The 19207-nt window shown below is 45.1% G+C and overlaps 1 protein-coding gene across 1 annotated transcript in view; it reads right to left on the reverse strand.

The window, feature by feature from the left end:
• Positions 1-19207, reverse strand: part of LOC138671660 (uncharacterized) — a 967572-nt gene that overhangs the window by 906395 nt on the left and 41970 nt on the right. The window contains exon 8 of the mRNA XM_069759831.1: positions 14220-14344. Coding sequence (XP_069615932.1) covers positions 14220-14344 — 125 coding nt within the window. The remainder of the gene's footprint in view (positions 1-14219; positions 14345-19207) is intronic.

Here is a 19207-nt window from a genome sequence, read left to right on the forward strand (position 1 = left end):
CCTGGCTCCACAGCTCCAGACTTAGGTGCAATATTTTTTTTTCCCATGACCACCTGATGCTCCACCACTACCACTACCCTCATTACCAGCTGACAATGAACGCCCCCGGCCACGACCTCTTCCACCAGACTTCCTCATTTTTTTAAAAATGTTACCAAACTAACGGTATTTGTTGCTGTCACACAACTTACACGGTGAGCTATAACTTCAGTATGATTTAGCTACCCCTTTACAGGTGGGTGAGACCACAACGAAAATCAGGCACAATGTTACACACTCTGTTGTTGGTGGCAACAAATGAGAGAGATGCCACACACGCAGGACTGTCACTGAAGCGCAAATGTAAATATTAATCTCCCACTGATTTATTTTTTTTAACAGGGAGACTTTAGAAAAAAAAAAATAATTAAAAAAAATGATTTTTTAAGGAAGAATTTATAAACCAAATAAAATGAAATGATTGTTTCAGGGAGAATTTAGAAAACAAATAAAAAAAAAAAAAGACTTTCTATGGCCCACTGAGTGAGAGAGGACGCACACAGGAGTCAGGAGTGGCACACAAGCCCAGAGGCCAATATTTATCTCCCACTGATTGATTTAGTGATTTTTTCAGGTAGATTTTGGAACCCAAATCAAGCAAAAAAATAAATAGGCTTTCTATGGCCCACAATTGGAGAGAGAGAGAGAGAGAGAGATGGCACACCCAGGAGTCAAGACTGGCTCACAAGCAGAAAGGGCAATATTAATCTCCCACTGATTTGATTTTTTTTTTTTTTCAGGGAGACTTTAGAAAAAAAAAAATACAAAAAAAATGATTTTTTCAGGAATTATTTAGAAACCAAATAAAATAAAATGATTTTTTCAGGGAGAATTTAGAAAACAAATAAAACAAAAAATAGGCCTTCTAGGGCCCAGTGAGTGAGAGATGACGCACACAGGAGTCAGGAGTGGCACACAAGCCCAGAGGCCAATATTTATCTCCCACTGATTGATTTATTGATTTTTTCAGGTAGAATTTAGAACCCAAATCAACCCAAAAAATAAATAGGCTTTCTATGGCCCACTATTTGTGAGAGAGATGGCACGCTCAGGACTGGCACACAAGCCCAGAGGCCAATATTAATCTCCCACTGATTGATTTATTGATTTTTTCAGGTAGAATTTAGAACCCAAATCAACCCAAAAAATAAATAGGCTTTCTATGGGCCACTATTTGTGAGAGAGATGGCACGCTCAGGACTGTCACACAAGCCCAGAGGCCAATATTAATCTCCCACTTTTTTTTTTTTTCCCAGGGAAAATTTATAAACCCAATAAAAAAAATAATAAATAGGCTTTCTATGGCCCACTATCTGAGAGAGAGAGATGGCACGCTTAGGACTGGCACACAAGCCCAAAGGCCAATATTAATCTCCCACTGATTGATTTAGTGATTTTTTCAGGTAGAATTTAGAACCCAAATCAAGCAAAAAAATTAATAGGCTTTCTATGGCCCACTGAGTGAGAGATGGCACACACAGGAGTCAGGAGTGGCACACAAGCCCTGAGGCCAATATTTTTCTCCCACTGATTGATGTAGTGATTTTTTCAGGTAGATTTTAGAACCCAAATCAAGCAAAAAAATAAATAGGCTTTCTATGGCCCACTGAGTGAGAGATGACACGGACAGGGATGGCACTCTAGCAGAAATGCCAATCTTAATCTCCCACAAAAAAAAAAAAAAAAAAAAAAAAAAAGGAACTGTCCTTCAATTACTATCTCCCTGCAGTAATCTCAGCCAGGTATGGCAGGCAGCAATAAGGAGTGGACTGATGCACAAATTAAATAAAAAGTGTGGACAAACAAACAAGATAGCTGTGCAGAAAGGAAGGAACAAGAGGATTTGTGCTTTGAAAAAAGCAGTTGGTTTGCACAGCGGCGTACACACAGCAATGCAGCTATCAGGGAGCCTTCTAGGGCAGCCCAATGAGCTACAGCGCTGAGGAAAAAAAAAAATGTAGCTTCCACTATCCCTGCACACCGAAGGTGGTGTTGGGCAGTGGAAATCGCTACAGCACAAGCGGTTTGGTGGTTAATGGACCCTGCCTAACGCTATCCCTGCTTCTGACGAAGCGGCAGCAACCTCTCCCTAAGCTCAGATCAGCAGCAGTAATATGGCGGTCGGCGGGAACGCCCCTTTATAGCCCCTGTGACGCCGCGGACAGCAAGCCAATCACTGCAATGCCCTTCTCTAAGATGGTGGGGACCAGGACCTATGTCATCACGCTGCCCACACTCTGCGTTTACCTTCATTGGCAGAGAAATGGCGCTTTTCGCGTCATTGAAACGCGACTTTGGCGCGAAAGTCGCGTACCGCATGGCCGACCCCGCACAGGGGTCGGATCGGGTTTCATGAAACCCGACTTTGCCAAAAGTCGGCGACTTTTGAAAATGAACGACCCGTTTCGCTCAACCCTACTGTCATGTACAGTGAAGGAAATAATTATTTGATCCTTTGCTGATTTTGGAAGTTTGCCCACTGACAAAGACATGAACAGTCTATAATTTTAAGGGTAGGTTAATCTAAATCATTAAGATTTTGAGGCTGTCGTTTGGCAACTCGGAGCTTCAACTCCCTCCATAAGTTTTCTATGGGATTAAGGTCTGGAGACTGGCTAGGCCACTCAATGACCTTAATATGCTTCTTTTTGAGCCACTCCTTTGTTTTCCGATGGCCAGAAGTGTGCATTAAATGCCGCTGTCAAAGTTTGACATCAGTACCCAATGCTGCCCTCATATGGATGCCGTCCGAGATGTTGCCAGAGCGGGGCTACACAGCGACCGCGCAGGTGGCAGCAGCCATTTCTCTTAAGGGAAAAGCTCAGGGCAAACATGTATATATATGAAATCAGTAGAGATGCGAACGTGAAGGTCAAAGATATATAGTGAAGGAAAAGGAAGGGACAAGGGAAAAAAAGAGGAATAGGGAAGAAAACAGAAGAAGGAGAGAGGGGGAAAGGAGGTAAAACAAAAAAAGAGAAGTAATAATCATAATAAATATGTGTAAATTAAATACAGTAATAATAAATAATACGTGCAAGCGATGTATAATGACCAAATTAGTCACTCTAATATGTGATCACTACATGATAATAAGTACAAGTAATGAGTACCAAGTTGATCACAAAAATACACATGCTGAAAAATATACTGCATATATGTAGGAGAGAAGACCAGGTTGTGGGTGCTGAAAGGGCACCAGGTCCGGAACTGCTGGGGCCGCACCTACTGCTGCAGGGGGGAAGGAGATTGAGGACGGAGAAAACATTGAACCCAGGCAGAAGGGGCGTGGTGAGTCAGGAAGGTACAAAAGGGTTTGCGTTGGAAAAGAGAGGGGCTTTCCCGCCAGAGAGAGGAATCAGAGAGGACGGCGCTGAACTGCGGGGAAGGATAGGCCGCATAGCTGCGATTACGGCCGGGCACAGTGAGGGTGCCCGGGTTTCAACGGACGTGCGGAAGAACCTACGCTGAGTGGAGAATTGTGGTGAATGTCCCTTTGCAGAGCTTCAGCATAATAGACTAGGGGCTTGGCGGGTAAGACCTGTAACCGCCCGCTGATGCCAGAAGTGAGGACATCTTGTTAGGCGGGGAAGCTGGAAGAACACAGCACCGGCCTCAGCCGGCAGCCGACCAACCATCTGACCCAGGAGGAGAAACGGACAGTGGACTCACACTAAGTGGAATTAATACATAGACTGCCATTTTGAATGAATATTTCCCCTTGTTTTCCCCTCATGCTTTATTCGTTTATTTCCTGTTGCTCCCTGCGAGGAGGTTGTTCCTGTATTGATAAATAAGTAATTGTTAACCCCTGCTCTACACTTCTGTGTCACTGCATCCGATTACCTGTGTTACATTTGGTGCAGTCAGCAGGATGCAGTCTTTGGACACAGACGCTGCAGACCAATCCACCATGAGTGCCCCGAGGTCCAGCTTACCATTGGGGCCCATGCTTAACAATCTTGCAAAGTTCACGGGGCGTAATATGATGTTGTGGGACTGGACAGAGAGGGTTAAGAGTATGTTGTGGATGCACACCATGACCCCCACTATGCAGGTTGAGACAGCTTTAATGACCCTGGATGGTGAAGCCCTGTACTCTACTATGTTCCCTCCCCCAAATGGGATACATTGGATAAGGTGGTGCAGATTCTAGAAGAAATGCATGGAGATCCCACTGATGTGGGAGAGTTGCGGATGCGATTGTTTGACTGCATTCAGAAGGAGGGACGATGATGCAGTATATCAATGAGATGCAGGAGGTGCGTGCATGCGCACATCACTAAAAGGGATAATGTGTGGACGATGGGATTGGGGTCCCCCGATAGGATATTGAGAGCAGGGGCGGATTATCAGAGGGTCAATATGGGCGGTAGCCCAGGGCCCAGTGGTGTGGGGGGGGCCCTGGGCTACCGCACAGATTGACCCTCTGCTAATCCGCCTGAGTGTGACTGTGCCCGCCGGGCGGCGTTTATGTGCCCCCGGACCCGGTGGGCAGAGAGAGGGGCCCGCATCGTGCCCCTTCTCATCTGCTCACCGGGCCCCTTCCGGCGCTGCGGTGGTTTCCTATTGACGTGCGGGCGCGTGCCCGCACGTCAATAGTTAACAACAGCCGCCAGCCAATTGGAGGCTGGCAGCTGAAGTCGGCCGCAGCGCACACGTCGCCGGCGTCTGATGTCATTGTCAGTCGCCGGCGAGTGTGCGCTGCTGAAGGGAGCTCGCCGCTGGAGCGTCGGTCAGGTGAGGAGACTCTGTTTGTTTGTTTTTATTTCGTTTTGTTTTTTGATCGGTTAACGGTGGGCACACGGGGGGGGTTGGGGGGGCAATGCTGGAGGACACACTAGGGCAATGCTGGAGACACTGGGGCAGATTGCTGGAGGACACACTGGGTCAATGCTGGAGACACTGGGGCAGATTGCTGGAGACACTGGGGCAGGTTGCTGGAGGACACACTGGGGCAATGCTGGAGACACTGGGGCAGATTGCTGGAGACACTGGGGCAATGCTGGAGACACTGGGGCAGATTGCTGGAGACACTGGGGCAGGTTGCTGGAGACACTGGGGCAGATTGCTGAAGACACTGGGGCAATGCTGGAGACACTGGGGCAATGCTGCAGGACACACTGGGGCAATGCTGGAGACACTGGGGCAGATTGCTGGAGGACACACTGGGGCAATGCTTGAGACACTGGGGCAGATTGCTGGCGGACACACTGGGGCAGATTGCTGGAGACACTGGGGCAGATTGCGGAAGACACTGGGGCAGATTGCTGGAGGACACACTGGGACAATGTTGGAGACACTGGGGCAGATTGCTGGAGACACTGAGGCAATGCTGGGACACTGGGGCAGATTGCTGGAGACACTGGGGCAGGTTGCTGGAGGACACACTGGGGCAGTTCTGGAGACACTGGGGCAGATTGCTGGAGACACTGGGGCAGATTGCTGGAGGACACACTGGGGCAATGCTGGAGACACTGGGGCAGATTGCTGGAGACACTGGGGCAATGCTGGAGACACTGGGGCAGATTGCTGGAGACACTGGGGCAGGTTGCTGGAGACACTGGGGCAGATTGCTGGAGACACTGGGGCAGATTGCTGGAGACACTGAGGCAATGCTGGAGACACTGAGGCAGATTGCTGGAGACACTGGGGAAGATTGCTGGAGACACTGGGGCAGATTGCTGGAGACACTGGGGCAATGCTGGAGGACACACTGGGGCAATGCTGGATACACTGGGGCAGATTGCTGGAGGACACACTGGGTCAATGCTGGAGACACTGGGGCAGATTGCTGGAGACACTGGGGCAGATTGCTGGAGGACACACTGGGGCAATGCTGGAGACACTGGGGCAGATTGCTGGAGACACTGGGGCAATGCTGGAGACACTGGGGCAGATTGCTGGAGACACTGGGGCAGGTGGCTGGAGACACTGGAGCAGGTGGCTGGAGACACTGGGGCAGATTGCTGGAGACACTGGGGCAATGCTGGAGACACTAGGGCAATGCTGGAGGAAACACTGGGGCAATGCTGGAGGACACACTGGGGCAATGCTGGAGACACTGGGGCAGATTGCTGGAGACACTGGGGCAATGCTGGAGACACTGGGGCAATGCTGGAGGACACACTGGGGCAATGCTGGAGACACTGGGGCAGATTGCTGGACACACTGGGGCAGGTTGCTGGAGACACTGGGGCAGATTGCTGGAGACACTGGGGCAATGCTAGAGACACTGGGGCAATGCTGGAGACACTGGGGCAATGCTGGAGGACACACTGGGGCAATGCTGGAGGACACACTGGGGCAATGCTGGAGACACTGGGGCAGATTGCTGGAGACACTGGGGCAATGCTGGAGACACTGGGGCAATGCTAGAGACACTGGGGCAATGCTAGAGACACTGGGGCAGATTGCTGCACACTGGGGCAGATGATTGCTGGAGACACTGGGGCAGATTGCTGGACACACTGGGGCAATGCTGGAGGACACACTGGGGCAAATTGCTGGAGACACTGGGGCAATGCTGGAGACATTGGGGCAGATTGCTGGACACACTGGGGCAATGCTGGAGAACACACTGGGGCAATGCTGGAGGACACACTGGGGCAATGCTGGAGGACACACTGGGGCAATGCTGGAGGACACACTGGGGCAATGCTGGAGGACACACTGGGGCAATGCTGGAGGACACACTGGGGCAATGCTGGACAATTGGACATACTGGGGCAGATTGCTGGACACACTGGGGGCAATGCTGGACATACTGGGGCAGATTGCTGGACACACTGGTGGTAATATGCTGGACACACTGGGGCAGATTGCTGGACACACTGTCTGGGGGCAATGCTGGACACACTGGGGCAATATGCTGGACATACAGGGGCAGATTGCTGGACACACTGGGGGTAATATGCTGGACACACTGGAGCAGATTGCTGGACACTGTCTGGGGGCAATGCTGGACACACTGGGGCAGATTGCTGGACACACTGGGGGCAATATGCTGGAGTCAGACACTGGGGCAGATTGCTGGACACACTGGAGGCAATATGCTGGACACACTGGGGGTAATATGCTGGACACACTGGGGCAGATTGCTGGACACACTGGGGGCAGGACTGGAGGCATGGGCAGAATGTAGACACAGGGCATGATTGGAGACACGGGGCAGAATGAAAGACATGGGGCAGGACTGGATCATGGGGCAGGATGGAGACAGATGGGGCAGGATGGGGAGATCATATGGTGTAGAATGGATACTCATGAGTGCAGGATGGGAGAACATATGGCTGGAGCCAGGAATGAGACACACGGGGCCAGGGTGGGGAATATTATTACCATAAGGGCTAATTAAGGGATATTATTACTGCAGTGATGTATTTATTTTATTTTTTGAGTATACTGTTTTAAATGGAGGGGGGGGCGGTCCTTTTACTGTGCAGAGTGACACTATATCGCCTTTTTTTCTTCATGTGGTGTAATGTAGAAGTTGTGAAAAATTAAGTAATGTGTTCTACAAGCGGAGATCGAGATAACTGTGTTATTTCCTGCAGAAAGGAGTCCTGGCTGGAAGAAATGATGGCGGTTTGTGCTGGATGAAAGATGAAGGACTTCACCTAGAGACGTCACTGGTGAGTCAGTGTTACCTATACACTGACACTATACACTGTATACTTTTTACAGAGGTCCTGTGTACAATGTCACCAGGGATCACTGTATTACCTATACATTATATACAGAGCTCCTGTGTATAATACCACCAGTGATCTCTGTATTACCTCTACAAAGACACTGCATACTAAGTGCAGATCTCCTGTGAATACTGGCACTTGTGGTGATAGTATTGTGTTTTTTGTTTTTTTTTATTACTGATCAGTATTGTAGTATTCAGTCACTATGTGGTGGTAATATGTGGTCTGGATTATTGAGGGAGGGAGAGGTAAGGTTTAGGTTAATTTGTAATAATGAGGGATGGGGGGGAGGTTTGGGGGGGGAGGGGTCAGTTTAGGGGAGGGGGGAAGAAGATCAAAGGATGGGAGAAGAATATTTTCATTGTTTGGCAATATGATGGGAGATAAAGTTAAAATTTTGAGCTGGAACATTAGAGGTCTATCAAACAATACAAAGCGTACGGCGATTTTGCAATATATCTTGAAACAGAGGCCCTCGCTGATATGCCTTCAGGAAACCCATTTAGTAAAAGAAAAAGTGGATATACTGCATAAAAGATGGGTGAGGAGGGCGTACCATGCGACGTTCTCGAACTATGCTAGAGGGGTGTCGATTCTGGTGCACACGAACGTACCGTTTGAGGAGGTGGAGGTGACGATTGACAGTGATGGACAATATGTATTCCTAGTGTGTAAAGTATTCGCTAAACTGATATGTGTAGTGTCGGTATATATTCCTCCACCGTACTCGGGGAAAAAACTGCAGGAAATTCTTAATATAGCCGGTAGATGGGGAGGAGTTCCTTTGCTTATATTGGGAGATGTCAATAACATTATTAACGATCACTGGGATAAGGGTCAACACGCACAGCTGAGGGCGGAAGGGAATGAGACAGCGTTTGGTAGTTATTTGAAAGAAGTAGCATGGAGGGATCTGTGGAGAGTCCGTAACACTGACACGTACTGCTTTTCCTGCTATTCGGCGACATATGGCTCGTTGTCTCGCATCGATTTGGCCCTGGGCAATGAAGGAATGGACGGGCTAGTGGAGGAGGTGGCATATATGGCTAGGGTAGTCTCGGACCATAGTCTGCTTGTGGTAACACTGAAAATTGAAAGCCAGGGGGAGATAGCTAAGCGGGGGTGGAAAATTAACCCTTTCTGGTTGCAAATTCTGGATATGGGAAAGATAGGGGAGGAGCTGGAGGAGTTCTTTCAAATTAATAAAGGTAGTGCAGCGAAATATGTGGTGTGGGATACCATGAAGGCATTCTTGAGGGGGATATTATTTAGAGAGATATCTAGGCACAAAACACGAACAAGGGAATCTGATAAAGCGATAATGGAAGAATTGAAGGTAGCGGAGGCTGCATTGAATGATCTGCGCTCACAGGACACCATAAAACGTATGAAGAAGGCTCAGGAGGAGGTGAATAAGTTACACTTACGTAGAGCAGAAAGGACAAGGAATTTCCAAAGAGAGGCATTTTATGCGGAGGGAGAGAAAGTGGGGCATCTGCTGTCGGTGGTGGCATCGGCGCAAAGGGAATCGGCACATGTACATGCCCTAGAATTGGAAAATGGCAGTATTGTTACACAGGGGGCCCAAATTATGGAAGGATTTAAGGGTTTTTACAGCAAACTATATACATCACGATTGGAACAGGGAGAAGAAGAAATTGACAGGTTTTTAGAGGTGGCAGACTTGCCTAGAATAGAGACAGAGGATAGAGAATGGTTGGATAGGCCGTTTACGGTGGAGGAATTGGAGGGGGCCTTGAGGTCCATGGCGGGAGGGAAGGCACCGGGGGCGGACGGCATTCCTGTCGAACTATACGGCAACTTTGCTGAGGAGCTGATGGCTCAGTTGTTGGAGGTCTTTGAGGAGTCACTGGAGAGGGGTATATTGCCTGATTCCATGAGGGAGGCCATTATTGTGGTCATCCCCAAACCAGACAAGAACCCAAGATTGCCGGAGTCATATAGGCCGATATCACTCCTAACGACAGATATCAAGATTCTGGCTAAGGCCCTGGCGAACAGGCTGACCCGGGTGATAGAAAAAGTGGTTCATTTGGACCAATCAGGCTTTATGCCTAATAAATCAACTGCCATTAACTTGAGAAGGCTATTTCTTAATATGCAAATACCGGCTGATAATGCTGGCAAGAGAGTGGTGGTTTCCCTCGATGCACACAAGGCCTTTGATAGTATAGAATGGCAATACCTGTGGTCGGTGCTGAGTCGTTGTGGGTTTGGGCCAGTCTTTGTGTCATGGGTGAGACTCCTATACTCCTCTCCGGTGGCCAAAATCAGGGTGAACAATATGATGTCAGACAGCTTTCAGCTTTTTAGAGGTACAAGGCAGGGGTGCCCGTTGTCCCCGCTGCTATTTGCTTTGGCGGTGGAACCACTGGCAGCGACTATCAGACGGTCTCAAATGGTGAAAGGGTTTTTATATGGGAAGATGGAGGAAAAAATCGCCTTATATGCAGATGACATACTGCTTTTCCTTGAGAGCTCTGGGGAACCACTAAGAAATGTAATAGCATTAATCGAGAGATTTGGGCAAATTTCAGGGCTAGTTATTAATTGGGACAAATCGAGCGTTATGCAGATAGATAGAGAAGTGGATTGTACAAGGGAGGTGGAAGAAGATACAAAATTAAGGGTGGTCACTCAGTTTAAATATTTGGGGATTCAGGTAACTCTTCCCTTAACTAGATTTGAGGAACTTAATCTCGAGCCTTTAGTAACTAAGATACGCACTAAGATCTCAGCTTGGAGTAAGCTAAATTTGTCAGTGGTAGGAAGAGTAAATCTCCTTAAGATGGTGGTGATGCCTCAGATCTTGTATGTCCTACATAATTCTCCGGTATGGATCCCGATGAGAACATTCAGTAAGCTGAAATCGATGTTTGGAGAGTTGGTGTGGGGAAAGAAGAGCCCGAGGATTAGGCAGGAGACTTTGCAGAGACCCAAGGATGAGGGGGGGCTTGCGTTACCCAACCCATGGTTATACTTTCTGGCTGCACAGAGCCAACATCTTAGGGGATGGGGGAAAGGGTTAGTGGAAGAAATGGGTCACAGTAGTCTGGTGCATATTAGCGGGGTATGGCCCTTGAGTTTGGGTCTGGAATCAGGACTATTTAGGAAATTGGGGAACGGCTTTCCCACCATGAATTTAATTCATAGAGTATGGCAGATGCTGAAGCGTATTAGGGGAATTGGGGGCTTCACGGAATTTTCACCTATCTGGGATAACTCATCTCTTCAAGAATTTAACCATATGGAAGGAATGGGAGAATGGAGAGAAAAGGGTATTAGGCTATTAGGACAATTGATTCACAGTGGGAGTCTTAGATCTTATGATGCGCTTCGGCAGGAATTTCAGTTTCCGGGATTAAAATGGTATCAATATAGGAGAGTTCAGCACGCTTTTCAGGCACAGAGGAAGAGGGGGCCCATAGTGGTTCAGAAAGATCTCATGTTAGACTGTATTCTAAATAACAATGGAACAAAGGGGGCTATATCGGAAGTATATGGGGATTTACTACACACATTTTTGGAGGATTACCCGATTAAAGCTAGAGGAAAATGGGAGGCCGAACTGGGGGAAATAGACGATGACAAATGGGGGTCTATTCTGGAATACATACCTAAATTGTCAATGAGTGAGCCTGGGAGGCTCTCGCAATTGTATGTGGTTAATAGGGTCTATAGGACACCCGACTTGCTGTTCAAAGCCGGAGTGAGATTGGATTCTGAGTGCCCTAGGTGCACTCAGACTGAGGCGGGTATGCTCCACATGTTGTGGGTGTGCCCCAGGCTCTTTTCATATTGGGTAGCAGTGTTGAACCAAATTGGAGTGCTTTATGGATGTGCGATTCCCAGGGATCCAGTGGTTTGTATACTTGGGTATGTGGAGGAGTTGTCGGCCGATGAAACTGCCAAAATGGCAATAGCTAGATTGCTCTTCGTTGCAAGGAAAGTGATTGCGAGATACTGGATTAGGGAGGAACCTCCAACCAGACGAGAATTTACCGCACAGGTGAATCATATTGTCCAGCTCGAAAAAAGCATTTATACCAAGAGGAATAGGATGGGTTTTTTTCAAAAGCTATGGCAGCCATGGCTAAATGGGAATGATTAAGAGGTTGTGATAAATAATGTTAATAATACAATTTGTCTGTAATAAAAATGATCTTCTTGGGGAGGAGGGGGGGAAGTTGGGGTTGGTTATATGAAGGAGGGAGGGGGGAGAAGGGGTATATTTTCTTGTTAAAATGAAAAACACAAATGCACTTTGTTGTATGAATAGATAACATTTATTATGTTCAATAAAAATTTATCTGATAAAAAAAAAAAATATGTGGTCTGGAAATGGTGTTGTGGTATTTGTCCCTTGTATGTGCTATTTGGTCACCAAGTGGTGGTAATATGTGGTCTTGACATGGTGCGGTGGTATTTGTTCCTTGTATGTGATAATATTCGATCACTGTGGTTGTAATTTGTGGTCTGGTCATGGTGCAGTGGTATTTGTTCCTTGTATGTGATATTATTCGATCACTGTGGTTGTAATTTGTGGTCTGGTCATGGTGCGGTGGTATTTGTTCCTTGTATGTGATATTATTCGATCACTGTGGTTGTAATTTGTGGTCTGGTCATGGTGCGGTGGTATTTGTTCCTTGTATGTGATATTATTGGTCAAAATATACCTAAATTGTATTGCAGATTTTAACAAATATTTAATAGGTTACAGTAGAGTAGGGCCCGGCCATTTTTCTGAAATAATCTGGTTCGGGATATATCATGACCCCCGTCACATGACCCCGTCACATGACCCCCGTCACATGACCGGGGGGCCCACAGTGTCTGAACAGCCCGGGGCCCTGGCTACCCTTAATCCACCCCTGATTGAGAGATCAGTTTGTGTTGGGTCTCAGGGACGTGACGCTTAAGAAGGCTTTACGAGAACACCTACGCACTTCGTAGTAGTAGCTCTTCCTAGAAGTAAGGGGAGGCGCACGTGAGAGAGCAGGAACAGGGGTGGCAGCCCTAGCAGGGATGGTCCGGAGCAATAAAGTACCAATCCCACCTGCAGCCGAGCCAGAGTGAAATACAAGAAATGCGGAGTGAATGGTCCAGCTTCAGCAGAGCCCCTGCTCCGGCTCAAGAACCATCGACAGCAGCCCCCTCGCAACAAGATAGGATTGAATCATATTAAACCATGCAAGTGTGGGAGCTCTGGGCTTTCACACAATGTCGGCAGAGCCCCCGCACCACCGAATACCCGCAGTAGCGCACACCCGAACACCTCCTCATCCCAGCCTACGGCCTGCAGCAATGCTCCACTCTTGCGTCCTCCAGCAGTGACCCTGGGACCCCGCTTCACTGCAGCAATAAAACGCATGGATAATAAGAAGCACCACCATTTTATATAAAAAAAAGGATTTTTTCCTCTTTTTCTCCTCAAAATTTGGGGTGTGTCTTAGAAATCGGTGTGTCATATAATCCGTAAAATACGTTATATATATATTGTACCATAAATATATATTTTAATAACAAAAAAGTACATATACTTGGTATCACCGCATCCAGAATGGCCCGCCCTATGAAAATGTCACACTAGTTAACCCCTTCAGTGAACATTGTAAAAAAAAACACGAGGCAAAAAACGATGCTCTATCATACTGCCGAACAGAAAGCAAAATAAAATGCAATCAAAAACACGAATGTAAATAAAAATGGTATTGCTGAAAATGTCATGTTGTCCCGTAAACAGCAAGATTGCCATACAGCTCTAGTAGCGGAAAAATAATAACGGTATAGTTCTCAGAATAAAGTGCTGAAAAAATAATATAAATCATTGTTGGATGTTGGCACCATTTCAATTTTCACAGCAGGCGGCAAAAAATCTAGAATCATTCCTGATGGTATACATACATATATATGATATAAGGTCTTGAAGACTGTCTGATTTTAATTACCAATGATCAAAAATACACTAAATGAAGTTTTCATATTTTTATACTTGCATGCAAGAACTGAAACACTAGGACAAAATTTAAATCATTTTTGGAGAGGAACGTTTAGTTTTACTTAATAGCACTGCCACTGACCAATCTAAGTTTGGACAAGCATATTTCAAAATTTCCACCTTGCAAAAACTCAGCTTATTTAAGACTGTAAAGTGGCTAAATTGTTTTGTGCAGATATTTAAGCTATATAAATCTAAGATGGCAGCCTAGTTGTTAGCATTGCAGCCTTTCATCATTGGGTTCCTGGATTCAAATCTCACCAAGGACAACATCTGCAAGGAGTTTGTATGTTCTCCCCATGTCTGTGTGGGTTTCCTCTGGGTACTCCGGTTTCCTCCCACACATCCTGATAGGGAAATTAGATTGTGAGCCCCATTGTGGGCAGTGATGATAATATCTCTAAAGCCCTGTAGAGTATGATGGCGCTATTTAAGCAAAACGCAATAAGTAATAAATAATACTATACTTGTATAGAGAAGAAATTTCCTCCTTCTTCTTCACATTGAATTCATCAGCCTTAATTTTTATGTCAAGATAATTTCCACGAAAAGTTGCACATGTTTTTAAAGCTTCCTTAAGCAAACTGTAAGCCTGCAAAACAAATACAACAAATTAAAAGATTTCTAAGCAAAATCAATAGTTTAATGGTGTTATCATTAAAGAGGTGTTCTTTAATAATAAGAATACAGATAATAAATGGGAAATGTTTAAGAACATCCTAAATAGGCAGTGTAAGCGGTTTATACCTTGTGGGAATAAAAGGACTAGAAATAGGAAAAACCCAATGTGGCTAAACAAAGAAGTAAGACAGGCAATTAACAGTAAAAAGAAAGCATTTGCACTACTAAAGCAGGATGGCACCATTGAAGCTCTAAAAAACTATAGGGAGAAAAATACTTTATCTAAAAAACTAATTAAAGCTGCCAAAAAGGAAACAGAGAAGCACATTGCTAAGGAGAGTAAAACTAATCCCAAACTGTTCTTCAACTATATCAATAGTAAAAGAATAAAAACTGAAAATGTAGGCCCCTTAAAAAATAGTGAGGAAAGAATGGTTGTAGATGACAAGGAAAAAGCTAACATATTAAACACCTTCTTCTCCACGGTATTCACTGTGGAAAATGAAATGCTAGGTGAAATCCCAAGAAACAATGAAAACCCTATATTACGGGTCACCAATCTAACCCAAGAAGAGGTGCGAAACCGGCTAAATAAGATTAAAATAGATAAATCTCCGGGTCCGGATGGCATACACCCACGAGTACTAAGAGAACTAAGTAATGTAATAGATAAACCATTATTTCTTATTTTTAGTGACTCTATAGCGACAGGTTCTGTTCCGCAGGACTGGCGCATAGCAAATGTGGTGCCAATATTCAAAAAGGGCTCTAAAAGTGAACCTGGAAATTATAGGCCAGTTAGTCTAACCTCTATTGTTGGTAAAATATTTGAAGGGTTTCTGAGGGATGTTATTCTGGATTATCTCAATGAGAATAACTGTTTAACTCCATATCAGCATGGGTTTATGAGAAATCGCTCCTGTCAAACCAATCTAATCAGTTTTTATGAAGAGGTAAGCTATAGGCTGGACCACGGTGAGTCATTGGACGTGGTATATCTCGATTTTTCCAAAGCGTTTGATACCGTGCCGCACAAGAGGTTGGTACACAAAATGAGAATGCTTGGCCTGGGGGAAAATGTGTGTAAATAGGTTAGTAACTGGCTTAGTGATAGAAAGCAGAGGGTGGTTATAAATGGTATAGTCTCTAACTGGGTCGCTGTGACCAGTGGGGTACCGCAGGGGTCAGTATTGGGACCTGTTCTCTTCAACATATTCATTAATGATCTGGTAGAAGGTTTACACAGTAAAATATCGATATTTGCAGATGATACAAAACTATGTAAAGCAGTTAATACAAGAGAAGATAGTATTCTGCTACAGATGGATCTGGATAAGTTGGAAACTTGGGCTGAAAGGTGGCAGATGAGGTTTAACAATGATAAATGTAAGGTTATACACATGGGAAGAGGGAATCAATATCACCATTACACACTGAATGGGAAACCACTGGGTAAATCTGACAGGGAGAAGGACTTGGGGATCCTAGTTAATGATAAACTTACCTGGAGCAGCCAGTGCCAGGCAGCAGCTGCCAAGGCAAACAGGATCATGGGGTGCATTAAAAGAGGTCTGGATACACATGATGAGAGCATTATACTGCCTCTGTACAAATCCCTAGTTAGACCGCACATGGAGTACTGTGTCCAGTTTTGGGCACCGGTGCTCAGGAAGGATATAATGGAACTAGAGAGAGTACAAAGGAGGGCAACAAAATTAATAAAGGGGATGGGAGAACTACAATACCCAGATAGATTAGCGAAATTAGGATTATTTAGTCTAGAAAAAAGACGACTGAGGGGCGATCTAATAACCATGTATAAGTATATAAGGGGACAATACAAATATCTCGCTGAGGATCTGTTTATACCAAGGAAGGTGACGGGCACAAGGGGGCATTCTTTGCGTCTGGAGGAGAGAAGGTTTTTCCACCAACATAGAAGAGGATTCTTTACTGTTAGGGCAGTGAGAATCTGGAATTGCTTGCCTGAGGAGGTGGTGATGGCGAACTCAGTCGAGGGGTTCAAGAGAGGCCTGGATGTCTTCCTGGAGCAGAACAATATTGTATCATACAATTATTAGGTTCTGTAGAAGGACGTAGATCTGGGTATTTATTATGATGGAATATAGGCTGAACTGGATGGACAAATGTCTTTTTTCGGCCTTACTAACTATGTTACTATGTTACTATGTTATCTCCACAGGATACAGGTGATGAGGCGAAGATAAAAGTTTTTGGAACTAAAGGTTTCAACATTATATGGCATCGCCAATGCTGTTGGTGTCGTGGGATCTACGTTTAATTGATGGTACCATGAATTCACAGATGTACTGCTCTATATTGAAAGAAAAATTGCTACCATTACTCTGTGCCTTTGGTAGATGTGCCCTTTTCCAACATGGCAATGTTCCAAAACACACATCTAAGGCCACTATCACATTTCTGAAGAACAGACCTAAAGTGATAATTTGTGATATGAACCCAATGGGACACCTATGGCACTAAATGAGGTCAATCATGAAAAATGGAAAAAGAAAGATGTTGCAATTTGTCGCCAACTTGTTCATTCCTTGCCTAAAAAACTTGGTGCTACTCATAAAAGCCATGAAGGTCACACAAAATACTAGATGTAGTTTTTGATGTGGGATGTATTTATTTTTGCATCAACTAGTTTGAGAAAAACTGAAAATTTTGTAATGAAAGTTATGTGATAAAGTGTTTGCCCACTTACTGATTTCTTATTCTTTTGCATGTTTTTCATACTTAAATGTTTCAGATCAACTTTCACACAGGACCGTATAGGTTTGGATTTCTTTTTCCCTTAATAATAAAACCTTAATTTAAAAAAACTGCATTTTGTGATTACTTGTGTTATCTTTGTCTAATATTTAAATGTGTTTGGTGATCTGAAACATATAAGTGTGACAAACATGCAAAAGAATAGGAAATCAGGAAGGGGCAAACACTTTTTGACACAACTGTAATTAAACTTACTTTCATGTTATGGAATAAATAAATGTTCTGTGAAACTCAGGCTTGTCAAAATGTTGTAAATTGTTCTTGTGTTCAGTTAGATATTGATTAAAGGCTTTCTTTTCAAAGGGTGTGTACTCATTTATGCTGAGCACAGTATCGGCATTTAAGATTTCAGGGTATATTTAAAACCTAAACATGTGGGGTGTGTAATCTACTGTGGCTTGTGATAGTATTCACCCCCTTTGTTTTTTACCTATTTTGTTACATTACAACCTGTGTTCAAACATTGCACCAAATAGTCTAACTTGGTGAAGTGAAGAGAGAAATTAAATTTATGGGATCAGATAACTAAAAATTGGCATGTGCATATGTATTCAAAGAAAAGAAAAATAAACCAGCTCACCCGTGATGCATTAACGGACCCGATGTGTCCAAACGTGTAAAGTCCAAAAGAAGAAAAATGTCAAGCTCCACCAAATCCGTGAAGATAAAATTTCTTCATTCACAAACTTGTAACATAGAGGGTACAAACTTGTGAATCTCACACCCATATGGTTTGTGCTGAAGTTTGTACCCTCTATGTTACAAGTTTGTGAATAAAGAAATTTTATCTTCACGGATTTGGTGGAGCTGGACATTTTTCTTCTTTTGGCATATGTATTCACCCTTTTTGCTATGAAGCCTCTCAAAATGTCTGGTGCAACTAACGTATATACTGGAGTATAAGCCGAGATTTTCAGACTGAAAGTGCCCCTTTCAGCTTATACTCGAGTCATTGTCCCAGGGGGGTCGGCAGGGAGTGGGAGCGGCGGCTGTGACATACTGATCCCTGCATCTCCGATGGTCTCTGGGCGCTGACAGCTTCTTCCAGCGTTGAGCGGTCACATGGTACCACTCATAACAGTAATGAATATGGACACGACTCCACTCCCACAGGGGTGGAGCCGCATATTCATTACTGTAATGAGCGGTACCGGTGACCGCTCAAAGCTGGAAGAAGCTGTCAGTGCCCGGAGAAAACCATCAGGGAAGCTGCCAAGGACCACGCCGGGAGCAGGTGAGTATAATGGGGAGGCTGAGCAGCATTGCCCGTCTTCCGTGTCCTCTGCTGTGACGCTCAGATCAGAGGGCGTGATGACGTGGTTAGTGCGTGCCCTCTGCCTGAACGTCAGTGCAGAGGACGCTGAAGATGGAGCGGCGCCCGGCGGTGGAACGAGGACAGGTAAATATTGCAAGTGCTGGGGGCCTGAGCGACGAGAGGTATGTAATTTTTTTTTTAATAGCAGCAACAGCAGCATATGGGGTAAATATCTCTGGAGCATCCTATGGGGCGATAATCAGCATTTGTGCAGCAATATATGAGGCAAATATCTCTATGAAACATCTTATGGGGCCATAATCAACATTTGTGCAGAATTATATGGGGCAAATGTCTCTATGGAGCATCTTATGGGGCCCTTATTAACCTTTATGCAGCACTGTATGGGGCACATGTGTCTATGGAGCATCTTATGGGGCCTTTATTAACCTTTGTGCAGCATTATATGGGGCATATTTTAATATGGAGCATCTTATGGGGCCCATCATGAACTGTATGGAGCATTATATGGGGCTCCTGATTCAATATGGATATTCAAAAACATTTAACCTACTGATCTCAATTAAGTTTACTTTTATTGGTACCTATTTTTATTTTTGAAATTTACCGGTAGCTGCTGCATTTTCCACCATAGGCTTATACTCGAGCCATTAAGATTTCCAAGTTTTTTGTGGCAAAGTTAGGGATCTCGGCTTATACTCGGGTCGGCTTATACTCAAGTATATAAGGCAATTCCTTTCATAAGTCACATGTTTAGTG

This window comes from Ranitomeya imitator, chromosome 3, assembly GCF_032444005.1.
Source record: "Ranitomeya imitator isolate aRanImi1 chromosome 3, aRanImi1.pri, whole genome shotgun sequence".
In the NCBI taxonomy this organism is placed as follows: Eukaryota; Metazoa; Chordata; class Amphibia; order Anura; family Dendrobatidae; genus Ranitomeya; species Ranitomeya imitator.